At 41.7% G+C, this 20,426-nt stretch overlaps 1 protein-coding gene and 1 long non-coding RNA gene across 25 annotated transcripts in view; one reads left to right on the plus strand and one right to left on the minus strand.

Moving 5' to 3' along the window:
• Positions 1 to 20,426, plus strand: part of dmd (dystrophin) — a 1,604,005-nt gene that overhangs the window by 817,800 nt on the left and 765,779 nt on the right. For all 24 annotated transcript variants that reach the window (XR_011341867.1, XM_069890130.1, XM_069890120.1 and 21 more), the window contains one exon: positions 1,702 to 1,874. Coding sequence is in view for 23 of the 24 variants with exons in the window: in XM_069890130.1 (XP_069746231.1) it covers positions 1,702 to 1,874 (173 nt within the window). In the remaining variant the exon portion in view is untranslated. The remainder of the gene's footprint in view (positions 1 to 1,701; positions 1,875 to 20,426) is intronic.
• The window catches only part of LOC138738936 (uncharacterized), a 34,536-nt gene that overhangs the window by 6,903 nt on the left and 7,207 nt on the right, over positions 1 to 20,426 (minus strand). Inside the window, exon 2 of the long non-coding RNA XR_011341880.1 lies at positions 2,691 to 2,899. This is a non-coding gene — a long non-coding RNA (uncharacterized lncRNA). The remainder of the gene's footprint in view (positions 1 to 2,690; positions 2,900 to 20,426) is intronic.

Consider the following 20,426-nt stretch of genomic DNA (forward strand, 5'->3'; position numbering starts at 1 on the left):
AAATTCATTTGCTTGGCATCCAGGAGATGGCTTTGTGGGAGAAGTCAGAGCATGCAGTAGATAATTGCCTCTCAGGCTGATGGCCTCTGACTAGTGGTGTGCCTCAGGGATTGGTGCTTGGGCCATTGTTGTTTGTCATCTATATCAATGATCTAGTTGATATCATGGTAAATTGGATCAGCAAGTTTACAGATGCTACAAAGATTTGGGGTGCAATGGACAATGAGTTAGGCTTTCAAAATTTGCAGTGGGATCTGGACCAACTGGAAAAATGGTCTGCAAAATGGCAGATAGAATATAAAATGGATCAGGTGTTGAACTTTGAGAAGACAAACCAGGGTAGGACTTGCACGATAAATGGTAGGAAACTGCAGAGTGTGGCAGAATAAAATGTTTTAGGAATATAGATGCACAATTCCTTTATTGTGGTATCATATGTAGATCAGATTGTGAAGAAACCTTTAGGCACACTGGCCTTCATAGTTCAAAGTATTTAGTACATGAGTTGGGATGTTATGTTGAAGTTGTATTGGATATTGGGTGAGGCCAGATTTGGAGTATAGTGTGGAGTTCCAGCCACCTACCTGCAGGAAAGAGATCAAAAAGGTTGAAAAAGTGTTGGGAGTTGAAGAGATGAGTTACAGGGAAAGGTGGAATAGGTTGGGACTTTATTCCTGGAGCATTGGAGAATGAGAAGAGATTTTATTGAGGTATACTAAATTATGAGGGATGTAGTTTGGGTAAATGAAAGCAGACTTTTTCCACCAAGGTTGGGTGAGATCTGAATTCGAAGACGTGGGTTTAAGGTGAAGGGCGTAAAGTTTAATGGGAATATTGCAGGATTTTCTTCACTCAGAAGGTGGTGAATAGCTGATAGTGGAAGTGGTGAATTTGGGTTTGATTACAACATTTAAGAGATATATGGATGGGATCTTGAGGTTTGGGTTGATGGGACAAGATGGAAAAATAGTTTGTCAAGATCTGAAGGGCCTTTTTCTGTGCTGTGGTGTTCTCTGGTTCAACCACCCAGATTTGAATTACAGAACAGGTTCAAACCTCTTTGTTCTGATGGAAGTTTATTTACAGCACAGCAATGATACAGCTCCCAAAGGAGTTGCAGTGCTTGGATTTAGTCAGGGGGTTATAGTTCAACAACACAGAAGCAGGCCCTTCAGCCCATCTTGTCCATGATGACAAAGTATCTCTCATTTTCCTGTGTTTAACCAAGATCCTTCTGAACCTTTCCTATCCATCCATCTTTCTGAATGTCTTTTGCATGTTACAATTATGCCCTTTGCGATTTTATAAACGTTTATCTGGTGTGTTCCCCCCACCCCCCCTTGGAGCCCCATGCTCTCGTGTAAGAAATCCCAGCTCATCCAACCTCTCTTCTCATTATGATTCGATTCTACCTCCCCCTTCCCCCCCCCCCCCACCCTGCCTCAATTTTGTTAAGATACTTGTAAATCTTTTCTGCACCATTTCCACCTTAATTATACCTTTCCACTTTCTTGATCTTGTAATCTTGGATATTCTTCTTCACTTTTCACTGTCCCACCAATTTTAGTATAATCTGCAAACTCACTTTTTTGTCAACATTGTACCTTTGTCAAATTTGCTTTATCAACAGGCACAACTTTGTTTCGTGGTTTACAGTGAAACCTAATTGTTTGACCCTTTACATTTATTTTCTGAATCTAGAATGTTAAAAGACAATTGGAGACGCTTTCAGGCGAAGTGGCATCAGTGCACAGCCAGCAGCCTACAGTTCTCCGGAGTCTCTCTTATGCGGATGCTAACCAAATCCAGGAAGCAGTGGCTGAGCTTGATGACAAGTGGGAAGATGTGAACAACATGTGTTCTGCTCAACTGACGTAAGTACCTGTTTCAAACTGGCTTGAATTCAATCTTTAAAGAACTTCAACTGGAGGAAATGGCAAGTGAACTATTATCTTTTAATTACATTGAGAAACTGATTTACAAATGTTTGATGAATTTGTCAGAAACCTCTTTCTGTGCTATGTGAGTAAATTGAGGTCACAGCTGAAGTTAGTGAGTAAAGAAGTTCAGATGGATGCTTTACACATTCACTCATAGGTATCCCAGCATGTAATCTCTGGGTTAATGAAGCTTAATTACTTAAGCGAGTGGATTGGCTATGATGATCATTTAAAATTACTTTGAGCACAATTTTGGTGCAGGGTTAATGAACACTGAAATCGCACACCCGTGAATTTTACTTGATGCTTTGAACTACACTTCCACCAGAGACAGCAAGTGAACCTCAAGCTTTCAGTACGTCAGTGTTCTTCTGAAAAGAAATTTGATTATATCTCAAAACATAATGGCAGCCAACTACTAATGTTAGGTTCAAAGAAATCCTATCCAGACTTGTGCAACTTACTTTCAGATGTGACGCCGGCCTCATTACAATCCAGAAGGAAGTAGGGAATTGCACAATTTGTCCTGACCTCATGGTCAGAAACAATATGCTTGGACGTTAAAACAAAGGCATTTGAATTTCATTAAAAGCACAGACATTAGAATCTCTGCATTGCTCATTTCTGAAACACTAATATAATATGACTGCAAAATGGTACTAAATAAACATTCGGGCCCCATGTTACTTTTATGAAGTGGTTCATTGGGGATTTATTTAATGACATGCAATCGGCAAAACATCCACTTACAGCTTTTGGTTGAGACAGTTTGAAATCTACTCCATGCAGGTAAGGAATTTGTTGCTTTCATCAATGGGCATTTTCACTTCATTTCTAACTGTGGTGCCTGGGCAGTAAGCTGTTCTCCATGGAGCAATCTTGAGGCCATGCATCGGGAGCCCTGCATGACCTGAAGCCACAATATGGGTATGGAAGTAAGTCACTTTATTTCTGAAGTTCTGCCAAAGAAGAAAAAATAGCAACGGTAGAAATTCAAATTAATTTTACCTTTTTAATGCACTTGTGGTGAACATAACCTGTCATCGAAGTATTTTGACTTGAATTGTACCACTTTATTGTCTCTTGTCACCTTTGAACCCTTTTTCTCTCTGCACATCAGAACAATGAACTTCAAATCCAATAAGTTAGTGGTTGATCCATTGGTGAGGTACCAATCCCTATATAACTTTGGCAAAGGAACATATTGGGTTCCAACTTTATTCAGTAATTTCCTTGTGAAAAGGACATATGAGATAATGAGATGAAAAAGGCAAATGTGGTGTTTAACCTGAATGAGTAGCTGCCAGCACTCATTCCCTTGATTAGTGATTGCTTTGCTGAGTAGCCGGAGTAACAGACAAAATGACTTCTGTTTTGTGTGGCGATTTTTCACAGGGCATGTCGGTTTTTTTGTTTATTGGGCACATATATTGTCCAAAAGTCTCGATTTTCATCCAGGAGTAAAGTCTTCTGTGAAATTTGAAAGTATGAGATAATTTAAGTGGAGATTTCCATGTCATTGAGATTATCAGGTTAGGTTCCCATGTCACTTGTGATTGCTTTCTCACACAGTAATGTTGCTTAGATTAGAGGAAATTACAGTTGTACTGCTGCCAACTCCTCCAACCTCATAAAACTTAGAACAGCACAGTACAGGCCCTTCACCCATCGATGTTGTGCCGACCCATATATCCCTAACAAAAATAGTAAACCCACCGTACCCCGCAATCCTCTATTGTTCTTTCATCCTTGTGCCTGACTGAGTCTTAAATGCTCCTAATATTTCAGCCTCCACCAACATCCCAAGCAAGGCACCCACAACTCTCTGTGTAAAAAAAAATTACTCCTGATGTCTCCACTAAACTTACCTCCCCTAATTTGGTGCATATTTCCTCTGGCATTTGCCATTCCTGCCCTGGGAATCTGGTGCTGGCTGTCCACCTTATCTATGCTTCTCATAATCTTGTAGAACTCAATTAAGCCACCCTCTCCCCCTCCCTCCTCCCCTCCCTCTTCCCCCTCCTTCCTCCCCTCTTCCCCCTCCCTCCCCCACAGCCATTCAACATGACTTAAAATCAGCAAGCGTCTTCTCCAGCTGCTATTCAGCTCAGCCCTCACTCCTCTTCAGGTCCCTCCAGCATTATCCACAATGCATCTATGAGATTATCAGACCTACGACCTGGTGTATTCCCTACACAGCTGGCTCCGTTTATTGTCTGCACCACCATGCATAGAAGAAGACCTGTCACACATTTTCATGACGGACATAGCGATCACCCTGATGTCTACCATTGCAGAGTGGGAGATGATGTCACTTCCACCGAGTGTGTGCTACGTCATCCCTGGGGATGACTTATGGTGAATGTGAAAGGATACTTGTAACCGGTTAACTGGTGTCTAGTGTGACCTGCTTCCTTAACACGGACTCTGAACAACTAATTAACTGAGACACCAGTGTGAAAAGGGAGGAAATTTCTTCCCTGCTGCCAACAGGCTCCTGAATGAACCCCACAACCACACTCTTGTGCTTCCTCAGCTTGGTACTAATTGATCGACATTTGCATTGTTATTTTATTCTCTGCAAATTGTGTTCAAAGCACAGCTAATTGAATGTTAGAGGTAACCGGTTTCTTTGTTTGCAGAAGAATCCTTCAAACTGCACAAGGTACTTTGCATTAAATAAACATAAACTTGAATTGAGGATTTGCGAGGTTAACTTTTTTTCTCAATCAGAAAAATATTACTTGCAATGAACTTGGGTCTCAAGGAGAAATTATATGCTGAGCATGGAATGTTAAATCCACCAAGCACACAATATATTTACTCCATAATCGCTAACAGCAGCATGCTTGCAATTCACACTGCAGGGTAAATTCTTTTGCTCATTCATGTGAAGAATCTGGCTGCTGACAATTTTACTCAATGAAGTCTCCTTCAGTTGAACGTAACTTTTCATCCCAGAAGGAATAAGGAAGCATTGCACTCTCTGAATGTTTAGCTTATTTGTCACTAACAGTTAGGAAAGAATTGCTTCCTTGCCTGAAATCTGTTGGTGCCTAATTTTAAGGCAATTTCATACTTTCTCTACGGTTATTTGACTCTGAGAGGCAAGTCTTGGATTGAGTCCTGACTGATGACGGGAAACTCTGCAAATCCACGAAAATCATTTACACAGCCACAGAATGAGGATCATGCATTTGCCAACATATTTGTCAATCACACCTCAGGAATATTTCTGTGTTCTTCCAGCACGTTTATATTTATTTTCAGTCATGAACAAAATTCAAACAGCTTCTAGTGTCCTGGAGTGACTGCACTTAAACAGTGGTCACACCTGAAGATGTCTATTCTTCAAGGCATTATCATATGATGTGTCTTGTGGACATTACTTGTTTGGCATTTGAGCTCCTCGTGCTAATTTTCAGCTTTACAGATGATACATGTCTGCTCCATTCCAGGCGATGCTGTTCATTTGCAATGATGTCCCCTTCGCCAAGGTCACCACATTTCCTTTCAGACTGTTAAATGGGCAGTGATAATCACCTCTCATTGTGAACAAATCCCTGTGTTACAACAGGCATTTGGCTCCCTCACTGTGAGCAGGCAGAGAGTGCCTGATCTAGCCTGCTGCTTGTTTCTGGTTTGTTGGCTGTAACTCTCGGGATGCTTGGTGTGCCATCTCAGTGAGGATACACTGGTTGTTCGAGTTGATGAAGAAAGGTAACTCTCTTTTAGCACTGCAATGTTTGTAGTGCAGTGTTCCCGAACTGGGCAAGCATCATCACCAACATAACAATGAGGAGGTGCTTATCATAACTGGACACAGCCTTGTTTCTGCATTTGAAACCATGCAGATAACGTTTTTGAACACAAGGGAAATAAAAGATTATGGGGAACAGGTGGGTAAGTGGTGCTGAGTCCACGCCCAGATTAACCATGATCTTGTCAAATGGTGGAGCAGGCATGATGACCCAAATGGCCTCTTCCTGCCCCCACTTATGCTTTTACTCTTTGCTGTGTCTCTAGAGGATGGAGTGTAGGTTTACTCCAAACTAAACTGTTCAGTTAATCAAATGACTCCCTTTTGGTTGATGTTCAATTCTTAATTGAAGTTACAGTTATCTTCTGGCAGAGGCTGGCCTCGTCAGCATTGATTGGTAACATGAGCCAGCTTGCAGATGTAGGGCTTCGCCACCTTTGGTGGAAATCCTCTGTCTGACAACGGTTACCCTCTCATTGGCTCAGGTAAATTCACAAGTATTCCAGACCGAATGCTCATCATGACCCTAGCGTCTAATGATAACACCACTCTGGCTCCACCAAAGTTTTGTTTGCACAACTCCAAATGTGAATAATCCATTTATATTTTTTCTCTCTCATGGCACATTGTGTTAATTTAATATGATGGTTTTCAAACTTTGTCTTTCCACTCACATACAGGTACATGATCCTTTATCCAGAACCCTTGCAGGACAATGTGTTCCGAATTTCAGATTTTTCCAGATTTCGTAAAGCCCACCTAAATTGTGGTGCCCTATCCACCCCCACCCCTTTCCAGTCACCTGGCCGTCCCCCCCCCCAACCGTGGTCCCTCAGCTGCCTCCCCCAACTGCCAGTCCCTCGGCCGCCTGGCAGTCTCCCCCGACCGCGGTCCCTCGGCTGCCCAGACGTCTCCCCCGACTGACGGTCCCTCAGCCACCTGGCTACCTTCACCAACTGCGGTCCCTTGGCTGACTTCCCCAGTCGCCGGTCCCTCGGGTTCCTCCACCGACCACCAGTCCCCACTTACCGGATTTTGGAGCTTTCCGGATTTTAGATACCTGGATAAAGGATTGTGTACCTGTACCACCTGAAATAATCTCTATACCATAGGTGCTCTGTGATTAGTAAGGGATTGCTTCAGGTCGTATGTGAGTGGAAAGAAAATGTTTAAAAACCACTGTTTTAAACGTACTTAATTGACTCCTTATATGCACTCCAAAGGAAATGGGACAATGGAAATTTTTATGCGTACTCCCCGTGTCTGCATGGGTTTCCTGTGGGTGCTTCAGTCATGGGCTGGAAGAGCCTGTTACTGTGCTGTAATTCCAAAATGAAATAGCACCTCATGAGTTGGTTAGTGGTACATTCTGGGGTGGGGAGGGGTGTTAATTGCAACATGGGGAGAATTAATAAAATAAGTGTTTGATAGGCTTGACTTGAGTGGCTTGTATTCATTCTGCATGACACAATGATCTCGATGATTTGATTCTTCTCAAATGTAAGTCCTTGTTGCTGGGACAACTCGGTGGATCTTTATAGCCAAGATTTGATTTGTGTGGGCCAAAGCATTTCACTGTGTTCCTGGTATATGTCACAATGTTTGCACTTGTCCTTCATACCTTATTTTTGATCATTTCTTGGAATAACTTCCATTATTTCATTGCCATTCGAACAGCAAACTCTTCTTCTCCAAGGCCACAGTAGCATCTGGCAAAGGTCTAGTTTTGTGCATAAGAGTTATTTCTTTGTATTGTGATGTTTACATCCAACAATAAGTTCTCATTTGATTTTTTTTCTCTCTGCAGCCTTTTTCAGGTAAAATTATTTGTATTTTTCCAGGTTTGATTCTTTGTTTACCATTTCTTTACAGTTGTTCATTTATGCCTGTTTTCTTGAAATTGAAGCAATGGCAGAAATAACCCCATCACTTGTCACTTAAGGAGCAACTTTAATTAGGAGGGGGTTTTAATTGTGTTCATAGTGCATGCTATGAACTAATAAAATCTTATCAGTACTAACAAAGGAACAGCAATGGAAAATTCACCAGAAAATAGTTTTTATTAAACTATTAATAACATCACATTTTGTATTTATCTCTAAACTTAACTCTAACTTAATTCTCACTATGTGCAATTGTAGATGTATGTGTGTGTCAAAATCCAAAATTACAGTTTGAGTTTGTCTCAAAGTCGATATTAAACTTCAGCATCAAACATCTTGTGTTGCTTGAAGATTTTTAAATCACAGTTCAGAAATAATTATGTAGCACTTTTAAACATCATGTCTTTCAGATCTCTTTAAACTCACAAGTCTTTTGATGAATTGTCTTTCAAAAATATTCTTCATACGAGTGTTTTCACAGGCTTCCCCTTATCTTGTTAGGTTTATGGAACTGTGATCTTCAAATGATTCCTTTCTTAATGAAGAACAAAGTGGTCTTACTTTAAAACCATTTATTTTGAGTATCTCTTATATTAAGAATAATACAATCAAGAGCAGCATTTCCTCCTCTCTCCAGAGACTATGGTTTTAACCCTGTGTCTTTCACAGGATGGTCAATTTTTTTTTTCAGTCTGGTTTTAAAATGTCTCTGCCTTCAGTTATGTTTCTCTGAAAATCATGTGACATGACATCACCACTGTTTTGTTTTCTCTAAAAGTACGAATCATGCCGATGGCCCCTTTGAACAACCAACAGTTCTTTTTTTTTCATTTTTTCATTGTTTTTAATGAATCAGTTAAGACCCACTTCAGTTCCACCAGGGTCTTGTTTTCCAGACTTGACAACTCCAAAATGAACTCTTTCTCTGAAGCTCTGTAAATGTGATGTGACCTGTGTGTGACACTGGATCCACCCCACAAAATAACTTTACTAATAAATATATATTTTATAAATAAGACTAACACAAATCTGTTACAGTGCAACATGAAAGTCTGCAGAAGCAGAGATTGGAGTAAGAACACACCAAAATGCTGGAGGAACTCAGCCACTCTTTCAGCATCCATAGGAGACAAAGATATATTACCGATAATTCATACCTGAGCCTATCTTCAAGGAATAAGCAGAATGAGCAAAGAACAGAAAAATCTCAGAATACAGACAATGCTGTCTTTGGGGAGGAATCCAGACCAACAAAAGGTGTTAATTGGATATAATAAGAGGAAAAGTGAGAATCGATTATGTCTGTGCAAAAGGAGACAGGGAAAAGGGAGAGAGACAGAACTGGGGGAAGGCAATGGAGTAAGGGGAGGTTAACAAAAACCAAAGAAGTTGATATTAATGCTATCTAGTTTTAGGGTCCCCAGCCAGAAGATGAGATGTTGTTCCTCCAATTTGTGGATGGTTTCAATTTGACAGTGCATGAGGTCATGGACAGACATTATCAGGAATGGGATAGGGAATTGAAATGAGTGGCCTCTGGGAGATCCACACTATTGTGATGGTCAGAGCCCAGATGCTCAACAAAGTGATCTCCCAGTGTGCTAAGTTTCTCTGATGTAGAGGAAAGCACAACAGGAGCTCTAGATGCAGTCAATGAGCCTTGCAGATTCACAAGTGAAATGTTGCTTCACTTGGAAGGACTATTTGGGGTCACGAATGGTGTTGAGGAAGGAGGTGAGGCGCAAGTGGAGCATTTCCTGGTGACGATTGGTAGGGAGGGAGGAGTGAACAAGAGAGTCCCAAAGGGAACGGTCCCAGCAGAAGGTGGAGAGGGGAGGAGACTGGAATTTGTGTCGAGTGGTGTGATGTTCATGACTGCCTTGTGCTTGATTTTTTTCTATGCTGTTGCTGTTAGATAGGTTTTGAGTTTTGACAGCTCTCCTCTTGCTTCCATTGGTAAAGAAGTTGGAGGTCCTGAATCTGAGCCAGCTTGTTCAGGTGTTCAAATTTTACTAATTTTTCATCTTAATTTGTTGTGTTGTATCTTTCTGTGTGGAAGTCACTGAAGCTAATCAGTTTTCTCCGATGTGCTATTTCTTCTGATTAAGGTTTGAGGTTATTTCTTGAATGAAATGATTATTATTTTTCCCCTTCTGAAATTCGTAGTTGAGCTCATGGATGTTGCCTCAGTAGACAGCTTTAATTTTGCAAAGATTGTATAGCAAGAGAGTTTGTTACATCTTCCACTATTAACCTGAATTCCACCTTGATGGAATTCCACCTTCCTTGATCCTTGATGGACTCAACACTCCTTTCTGGATTCTAGACTTCCTAACAGAAGGACCACAGACTGTGTGGGTTGGTAGCAGAACATTGATCACTGTCACACTGAACACTGGTGCACTTCAAGGCTGTGTGTTCAGCCCACTCCTGTTCATGCTACTGACCCACGACTGCATCATCAGATCCAGCTCCAACAGAGTCATCAAGTTTGCAGATGATACAACAGTAGTTGGCCTCATCAGCAAGAATGGTGAGTCGCACTACAGAGAAGAGGTGGAAAATCTCATAATATGGTCCGAGAGTAACAATCTGAGTCTCATTGTGGACAAGACAAAGGAGATGATTGTGGACTTCAGGAGGAGTAGGGATGACACCCTCCACAACATGTTAATAAATCTGTAGTGGAGAGAATCAAGTTCCTTGGAGACAACTTAAATAGTGACCTATCCTGGACACACAATATCCCCTCACTTGTCAGAAAAGTGCAACAGTGACTGCACTTCCTGAAAAGACTGAAGTGGGCAAGGCTTCCAGTTACCATCCTGTTGACTTTCTGCAGGAGGTCTATTAAGAGCGTCCTGACCAGCTTCATCTCAGTGTGGTATAGTTGCTGCAGAAAATTGGATTGGAGGTCATCCACAGGTCCACAAGAGTGGCAGAGAGGATCACTTGAGTCTCCCTCCCTCCCATTGGCATGATCTACCAGGATCATTTCTGAATAGGGCTTCCCCTACCACCCTGCACATTGCATCTTTCAGCTATTCCCATCGAGAAAAAGATACAGGAATATCAGAGCCAGGACCACCAGCTTCTTCCCACCAGCAGCGAGACTGCTAAATGACTGATGAACTCCTCATACAATCCCTCTGAGAATCCACTCTTATTTAACTATTTATTTATTTTTAAATGCGTGCTACATATAAATAATTTGTAAACGTGTGCTATGTTTATATTTGTGCTTGGATGTATTTACTCTGAGGACTGAAGAAATGGCATTTTATCCAATTGTACTTTACTATTGTATGATAACAATTAACTTGAACTCCATGCAGACATGTTGCATGATTTTCACTGATCATGGTGTTTTGGCAAAATGCTGGGATCGGTGCTTGAAGAAAGAAAGTCTCTCCATGTGGGTCAATAATGGCCATAAATAGAAGCCATTTTGAGGTTAATTTTCTGAAGGACACCCAGTGCCACAATGTGAGAATGCCTGGTGTTTCTCCACTGTAATGAAAGCTGAATTGACTTGCATTAATCCACACAGCACTCAGTTATATTTCGAGGGAAAGTCCTGCAGAGACCCTTGGAATGGTGGGGATGAAAGGCACCTGAGAGCCTCAAGAAACCACAGAACTGAGTCCAATGCTTGCTGGAAGAATCATTTGGCAAATAATGATCAAGACTACCTTCTTCTTTTCAATTTGTGCCCACTGCAGTAATATTCTTCATTTCTTTGAAGCCTGTCCACTTGATAAGTGTTCTTGTCATCCATTTCAATTATTGTTTCAGTCACCTTAGGTTCAGTTTTGTTTGGTTATTTCTTAATATGCCTGGGGACTTTTACCTCATTGAAGGCATTGTGGCAAATTTTTCAGTTTCCACACGTAAAGTTGCATCCACAATTAATAGACTTTTTTTTAAACCATCTGCAGTACAAGGTTTAGCGAAGTCCCAATGACAGAGCCAATATTTAGCATTAAGCAAATGTTTTTTTTTTGTATTGTGCCCTTGAGGTTCACATTTTAAGTCTTGAGAGAGTAAGTTTATCTTCCTTCTTGCAGCCAGCTGCACCTGTGCCCCTGCAGGTCAACCTCTACATTCTACTTCAGCTCGTTGTATTGGTTGGTCTCTATTCTTTGTCTTCTGTCTGGTCATTAGTGTTTTCAGTCACTCTTGCATGTTCTCAATCTGTTTTTGATGCTATTGTATCATTATGCAGTGCAGAGCACAGTTGAATGGGGTCAATAAGCTTTCTCTGCAAGGATTTTAAAATCTGATGCAAGATACTTAAAACAAAATGAATGAAAATGTGAATGTTGCATGGTTGATGTTTATTGCCATTGGAGAGCTTTATTGAGGATAAAATAAAAACTGATTTACTGGGCAGGCTTTAGGGATATTCATTTTTATGGGTTAAAAAAGAAAACAAATTCAAACCCTCAATTACACAATCTGTTTTCAGTGTCAATTTGATCAGAGTATCATTCAAGTACCTCTTGGTTTATTGCTGCCTTTCACTGTTGCAACACATAAAAAGACAAATGGCTTGTAAAAAATAATCCAAATAATGGGTCCAACAGGCTTTTGTCTTCTGTTCATAAACAATATCAGCCTTTCAGTATCTCCAGATGTTTGCACAAAATTTAGATATTGAGCCATGTCTTCCTCCAACTGCCACCTTAGAGAATTGGCTCACCATTAATCACGCCACTGCAGTGACTTTCCGAATCAACGGTGGCATTTACTGGGGGGAGTTTATGTTTTTAAAATCACTGATCGATGGAGATCTCATTCCAAATACATCTCCTTTTATTGAACTAGGAATTTAAACTGAACCAGTTCGATGCTGTGTTCCTCACATGAACACACCAATCTGCACAGTGTGTGTGTTGGGGGGAAGAAAAGACGTCTAAATGATAGGACAGTCCGTAAAACAAAAAATAATTCAAGATCAATGCAAAGATTAAGTATAATCAAGACTTCCCAAGAAGTAAAATTCCATTTATTTCCTGTTGGATTTGAGGAATTATGTCCATTCACATTTTTTGGTCACTCTGAGCCACCTGACCTGCCTTTAAGCCTGTACTTGTATTTGAACTTCTCTGGCAAGAATTTCCTTGTCAAAGTTCTTCTGATCCTCATTGTTAAAGCTTTACAATGGAGACATTTTGCCAGTCCCATGAAAGACTTGGAACAAACCAAACTTGCAGAAATCCTGAAATATCTTCGCCAACTGTTAAAGTTGAATCCCTCTGAATTTTTTAAATTACAGTACATTAATAAAACCATTGGTGTTTAAAGATTAATATAGAAACAAATCATTTAAAAAGTTGTTCAAAGCAATTAGAAGACTTTGATTAACTCAGTCAATTAAGGTGGCATGATTAGGGTGGTAGTTCGTACAATGCTATTACAGCACCAATGACCCAGGTTCAAATTTTGCGCTGTCTGTAAGGGATCATTCTCTCCGTATCTTCTGGGTACTCCAGTTTTCTCCCAGATTCCAAAGACACATGGAGTTAGTTTATTAATTGGTCACATGGATGTAATTGGGTGGCACAGGCTTGTGGGCTGGAAGGACCTTTATATCTGAATTAAATTTAAGATTAATTTAAATAATTCAAAACTTGTCGCCATACATTTGAATGTAGAGCAGAATGCGGCCATTGGCTTTATTCCATTTGCCAGATCTTTGTGCAATTTGCCCATTTCTATTCCTTTGGAGCCTCTGTTTGTTCTCATTGAAACTCACTTTCCAATCTATATGTCTTCAGCAAATTTAGTAGCATGCCCGTGATTTCTTTGCCCAATTCGGATGGCTCCCAGCACGTGGGGTGACCCCACCTATAATCTTCCTTCCATTGTACACAAAGCAGCGTTTCAGCTGCTGGGAGCAATTGTAGAATGGAACGTCACAGTGATCTTTTCACTCTTGATCAAGCTAATTGTATTTGTGGGTCTCTGAAAGAAGAACGGCACATGGATATGTTCTGCCAATGACCGAAGGGATTGCAGGGCGAGGAGGACAAACAATTATTTTCCAATGATCCTTCAACCCTCCACCCAGAATCATGACTACCCTCTCCTCGATTCAGCTAAGCCTATGAATGTGATCAGGCTGTGGCTGTGACCAGTGTGTGGCTGGCTGCAAGTAACAATAATTCTCCATATTCCCCTGAAAGGGAAATGAAAAGAATCTCAGTGAATGCATTGGATCAACTGAGTGATAGGTTTGAATCAATGAAAATGTGTAAGACGTGTGTAAGACAGTCTTGAGTAAATATTGACATTTTGTTGTGGCAAATAGACATTGGTGGAATTGTTACTTACTCAATGTAGTGGAGGGATGGATGCACACAGAGTGCAAGAGTTGTGCTGACTTGTTTGACATGTGGAATTTGGTCTGATCCAGATTCTTGGCAGGACTCCAATTCCAGACAAGATTTCCTCCATGGATCAAAGGTGCCAGGTCTGTGCTGGTAAATCCCAGTGCCAGTCACACCATTGCCCTCATTGGTGAGCCCTCAGCTGAGAGATTTAGGCAATACTTCAGTAGGCATCAGGGTGCTCTCTCATCTTCTGCCAGTTAGCGTGTTTGGTATTGCTTAAGAATTATAAATGGCTGTGCTGCTGTAATGGCAACTCTGTCACTAGAGAGTAGCGAGCAGAGACACAGCTCTCTTCCATGGGGTCCTAATGCCTGGTCATGATACTGACTGCACCAAGTTTTAAGCACTTAGAGAGAAGGCCAGCACTGCTTTATTTAACATCTGCAGGTCTGTTCCCAAGATGGTGGCACCCATGCTTGACAGTGGACCACAAAGGATTGCAGATACAAGAGCATCAGCAGACCTGCACAGGACAGCAGAGTGGAAGATCAATATTCCACCAAGGAGGATAAGCCTGGGAGATGACCATGCAGGAATATTGAGCACAGCAGAGGACCAGCAAGAGGCTCAGTGAGATACCACATAGGCTGCGGACTCTGGAGACTGGCTCATGGGTACGAGTTATTGGGACCAGGATTCAAGAGGTTGTCAAGGGCATGAAGGGCTTCTGAAGGGTCCTCAACGCTGAAAGCTTTCTGATTGTATCAGAGTTTTGGATCTGGGAGCTTGCGTTCACCAAAGGATTGGACTGGAGGCTATGGGGCTGCTGGAGTGCTGGAGTCAAATCCACAGACACTCAATGCCACTGAAGGGACTCTCTTTTGCTTCTCATTCTATTGTTGTTTGAGGCATTGGACAATGATACTGGTGCATCTTCGTGTGCCTTTACCCCAGGCAAAATGTGATAAATTTTGTGTATTACTTCATTTTGTGACTCCATACATGACAACATGGCATGGTTAATGTTGTGATGAGTTAGTGCAACGCTGTTACAGTGTTAGCGATCGGGGCTGGGGTGTGTAGATGGCATTTTCCATATCTTTCCTTTTTCCCAATTTCAAAGTATGTCATCTTCAAAGAAACTTAAGCTTTGATATTCCGAATTACAATCTTATCACTCCAATAAACCACACTTCTTTGTTGCAGTTTTATGTCACCTTTAATTCATTAATATAACCATTTTGCATAACTTAGCATCAAGATTTTCCTAACAATGAATTAACAAAACATTCAATTATATTTAAAGAAGTAACTATATAAGAAATGATTAAAACTAATAAGATGACGAGATCAGATGAATTCAAAGAAAAGATGGTTACACCTCCTCCATGGTTCTTCGAAGACTGAATGCAATCTCCCCATTCGCCCAGATATTACAACATATGACGGACAAGTTTCTCTTGTGTCTTGGTGTGAGCTTGCAGGCGCCTCAGATTGAAGAGACTGCCATCCGTGCGGTACCGGATGTAAACAGCGTCTTCATTGTTGGGGTCTTTCATGGCTTGGTTCAGCATCATGCTGAAGAAGATTGAAAAGAGGGTTGGTGCGAGAACACAGCCTTGCTTCACGCCATTGTTAATGGAGAAGGGTTCAGAGAGCTCATTGCTGTATCTGACCCGACCTTGTTGGTTTTCGTGCAGTTGGATAATCATGTTGAGGAACTTTGGGGGACATCCGATGCGCTCTAGTATTTGCCAAAGCCCTTTCCTGCTCACGGTGTCGAAGGCTTTGGTGAGGTCAACAAAGGTGATGTAGAGTCCTTTGTTTTGTTCTCTGCACTTTTCTTGGAGCTGTCTGAGGGCAAAGACCATGTCAGTGGTTCCTCTGTTTGCGCGAAAGCCGCACTGTGATTCTGGGAGAATATTCTCAGCGACACTAGGTATTATTCTATTTAGTAGAATCCTAGCGAAGATTTTGCCTGCAATGGAGAGCAACGTGATTCCCCTGTAGTTTGAGCAGTCTGATTTCTCGCCTTTGTTTTTGTACAGGGTGATGATGGTGGCATCACGAAGATCCTGAGGCAGTTTACCTTGGTCCCAACAAAGCTTGAAAAACTCATGCAGTTTGGCATGCAGAGTTTTGCCGCCAGCCTTCCAGACTTCTGGGGGGATTCCATCCATACCTGCTGCTTTGCCACTTTTCAGTTGTTCGATTGCCTTATATGTCTCATCACACCAAGACACAAGAGAAACTTGTCCGTGAACTACTCTTTGCAGATGATGCCGCTTTAGTTGCCCATTCAGAGCCAGCTCTTCAGCGCTTGACGTCCTGCTTTGCGGAAACTGCCAAAATGTTTGGCCTGGAAGTCAGCCTGAAGAAAACTGAGGTCCTCCATCAGCCAGCTCCCCACCATGACTACCAGCCCCCCCACATCTCCATCGGGCACACAAAACTCAAAACGGTCAACCAGTTTACCTATCTCGGCTGCACCATTTCATCAGATGCAAGGATCGACAATGAGATAGACAACAGACTCGCCAAGGCAAATAGCGCCTTTGGAAGACTACACAAAAGAGTCTGGAAAAACAACCAACTGAAAAACCTCACAAAGATAAGCGTATACAGAGCCGTTGTCATACCCACACTCCTGTTCGGCTCCGAATCATGGGTCCTCTACCGGCACCACCTACGGCTCCTAGAACGCTTCCACCAGCGTTGTCTCCGCTCCATCCTCAACATCCATTGGAGCGCTCACACCCCTAACGTCGAGGTACTCGAGATGGCAGAGGTCGACAGCATCGAGTCCACGCTGCTGAAGATCCAGCTGCGCTGGATGGGTCACGTCTCCAGAATGGAGGACCATCGCCTTCCCAAGATCGTATTATATGGCGAGCTCTCCACTGGCCACCGTGACAGAGGTGCACCAAAGAAAAGGTACAAGGACTGCCTAAAGAAATCTCTTGGTGCCTGCCACATTGACCACCGCCAGTGGGCTGATAACGCCTCAAACCGTGCATCTTGGCGCCTCACAGTTTGGCGGGCAGCAGCCTCCTTTGAAGAAGACCGCAGAGCCCACCTCACTGACAAAAGGCAAAGGAGGAAAAACCCAACACCCAACCCCAACCAACCAATTTTCCCCTGCAACCGCTGCAATCGTGTCTGCCTGTCCCGCATCGGACTGGTCAGCCACAAACGAGCCTGCAGCTGACGTGGACTTTTTACCCCCTCCATAAATCTTCGTCCGCGAAGCCAAGCCAAAGAAGACAACATATGACATCATAGTAACTATGGTAACACTACAAAAACAATTTATCATTAAGGGCATAGTCATAAAATTAACTACAAATCAAAAACACAAGGATTTAACCTTTACAGGGTGTAAATCCCACACTGTCCATAAGGAATCTATATGTTCTCCCTGTGTCTGCATGGGTTTCATCCGGGTGTTCTGGTTTCCTCCCACCATTCAAAATGAGCTGGGGTTGTAGTTGGACGGCATGGGCTTGTGGGCAAAAAGGTCCTTTTACTGTGCTGTATGCCTAAATTAAAAGTAAATTAAAATTTAACAAATAAATCTTGAATCTGAAATCCTTGATGGAAAGCACACATAAACAGCATTGGTTTTTAGACTACAATGTTGGAAAAATTGGGGGAAAAATTAACATAATTACTGCCCGTGTGGTCGTTCACATTGGGTGCCTTTTTAGACTGCTAGTACCCGGTGTGTGGATGTACAGTAGAGTGGATGACTGACAATGAATTTTTCTGGGACGATTTACACTGCGGACTTCCTCCAAAAAAGTTGTAGGGGTCCTGCAGGATAAATCGTGGTGCAGAAATTGACTCAAAATTCCTGCACGTTCCGTTTTAGACTGCCCACGTAACGGCAAAATTCCTTGATTGTGCCATTACATGCCTACAGTCTAAAATCCAGACCTAACATCAAAAGCAATAGAAAGAGGCACATATTCTCTTCCAATACACTGCAGAACTACCTTAGTCCTTGAATTTCTAGCCTAGAACTGGGATACACTCTTGATTGCAAGATCAGATCCAGTTTTATTATTACATTCACATTGTGGGTCAGCATTTCTTCACACCTTCTGATCTGGTTTATCGTTCCTTTTATTTTCAAACATTATTGTTTTAAATCAGATTATTCTTGTTATACATGCTTTCATTTTTATCCACGAATGTTTGTGGCTCTTTTGCTCATTTTATGTGCTGCAAGATGTTTTTCACAAGTAACAAAATGGAAATAACATAGTAATAATTTGGAATGGCTCAATGCCAATCCCAGTTTTATCGATGCACTACATCTTGAAGTGAATTGTGCTCTGCAATGTGAAGAAAGTCTTGGAAGCCTTGACAAATCCATTCTTGACAAACTGAGCTTATCCCACATCTTTTCATTGATTGTTGCTGAATCTTCAAACTTTGGCATCAGCTTCAGAATTTAAAAAAACAGTAATTTGGAAACAAAGTGTTTTTATATCTGATCTGCCACCACATTCACATCTATGGAGCATAAATCCTACTTTGTTCTGAATGTACAGATCTGAAGGTTCAGATCTCATTGCTGCATTGTGTTTCTCCACATCCCCTTTTTGCTTGTTAATGATTTCAAAAACTCCCAAAAGTGGAAGAACTGAAAAAAAAACCTATGAGAGCCTATTTTCTAATTCCTCTGCGAACTTGCAGGATATAAATCTTTCGACATGCAAGTTTAACATTGAAGGCTGATGCCAAATGGAAGGAACTGTCGATGGCTGTGCATGCGCATACAGTGAGTTCCAAGATTTTTTTTGAGGTTTACACACAAACCACTCACGCAAATTCAGGAGCACAGCTATAGATTTCCCCATTTATTTACATTTTGATTTGTCTTTCTGTTACGCACTTACTCCAATCTCTAATTCTTCAAAGGTGCTTACATTAGCCTCATCATGAATTTCCACTGCATCTGCCTGCCCTCTCACTGATGTGTACATCTTCCTGCACTCTCTAATAGGTGTCAACATTGCTTCAAGTTGTAGTCATACTTTGTCTTCATCGTTCCCTTCAGAAATATCCAGATATACAAAAGGAAAGTGTGCGGACAGAACTGTGATCCCTGGGAATCAAATTCTTTGTTTCTCACACATCTGCTTGCGTTGTTATATTTTCACGCACTCTGTGCTGGAGAGTTTGTCAGATCACTGTCTTATTCAACACCAGTCATTAGTGCTACCAGTGGTTTTGATCAAATATCCAGTCTTGCACTTCCAAACATTAGTTTTTGAATTGTCAGAAATGACACAACTTTAATGTAATCGTAAATCCACTGGCCATTCTTCATCATCCCATAAATTTTTGAAAGAAAATAATTTTATTCTCAACTTATGGATTGTGAGAGATTGAAAGGAACTGACACAACTGATGCCTGGTCATTTCCTCTCTTCATCATTCAATGAGATGCAACATCAGAAACGGTTCCTTCCCAGATTCGTTTTGCATTGCCAAACTTTCAGTTCATCTCTTTTGAGAGGAAAAAAAATCTAACATGATCAACCATCTGAATCTTAAAAATGTTAACAATAAGGCGATTTAAACAAGAATAGAAAAGCCAACTCCTTGTGTTCTGACACATGGAAATTGAGCCATTGTGTCCACACATAGTATCAATCACCCACCATTCATCATACATCTCCTCCAAACTTTTTGCATTCAGTGCTCACCATGTGGCCTCTTCTACATGAATGAGACTAAATCTGCAATTCCCATCCTGAGCTCTACCTTGTATGCCACACCTCACCAGGAGGAATCTTTAGTAATCAATTCACCCATCAGCATGCCTTTCACATGAGGAAGAAAAAAGAAAATGTTGAGGAAACTGACATGATTACGGGGACAATATGTCTATTCCACTCAGGATTGAAGCTGGTTCTCTGCAACAGAGGCAGTGACGTGAATTGCTGTGCCACTGTATTCCCCTTCAATGAAGTTGCTGAAAATCTGAAATAAAATTGAAAGTGCTGAGCCAAAAGCAAACTGCTAGAAGGGCTCTGCAAATTAGGTATCATCTGAAGAGGCAGAAGGAAAGTCGATGGGCCGGATCAAGACCTTCTGCATCAGAACTGAAAGTGTAGAGGGGACATCATGACTCGAAAAGAGAGAAGGGTGAGGTAAGAGATGGAAGGAGAGAGCTGGAACCAAGTGAGGAAGAGATCATGAGCAAATATAGTCAGGTAGTTGGAGGGCAGTAGAACCAGAGGCTGGAAGGTGACAAATGGAGACAACAAAGGCTGCAAATTCTACAATCCAATAAATCGGATTGAGAGAAGTGGGGGAAGGGAAAGAATCAAGGAGATGGGAGACTGTGGGTTTACATGAAATTTCCCCTTAATGACCTTAATTCTCAATGCCCTACCCCTTATCCTGAGGCTGTGACCCTTGCTTGTTTGGATTTCTGCTCATTTTGCATGTCACCCCTCCAAGTGAGAGCAGTTACTCTTCTCCGCCATGCCAG

Source organism: Narcine bancroftii, chromosome 7, assembly GCF_036971445.1.
Source record: "Narcine bancroftii isolate sNarBan1 chromosome 7, sNarBan1.hap1, whole genome shotgun sequence".
Lineage (NCBI taxonomy): Eukaryota > Metazoa > Chordata > Chondrichthyes > Torpediniformes > Narcinidae > Narcine > Narcine bancroftii.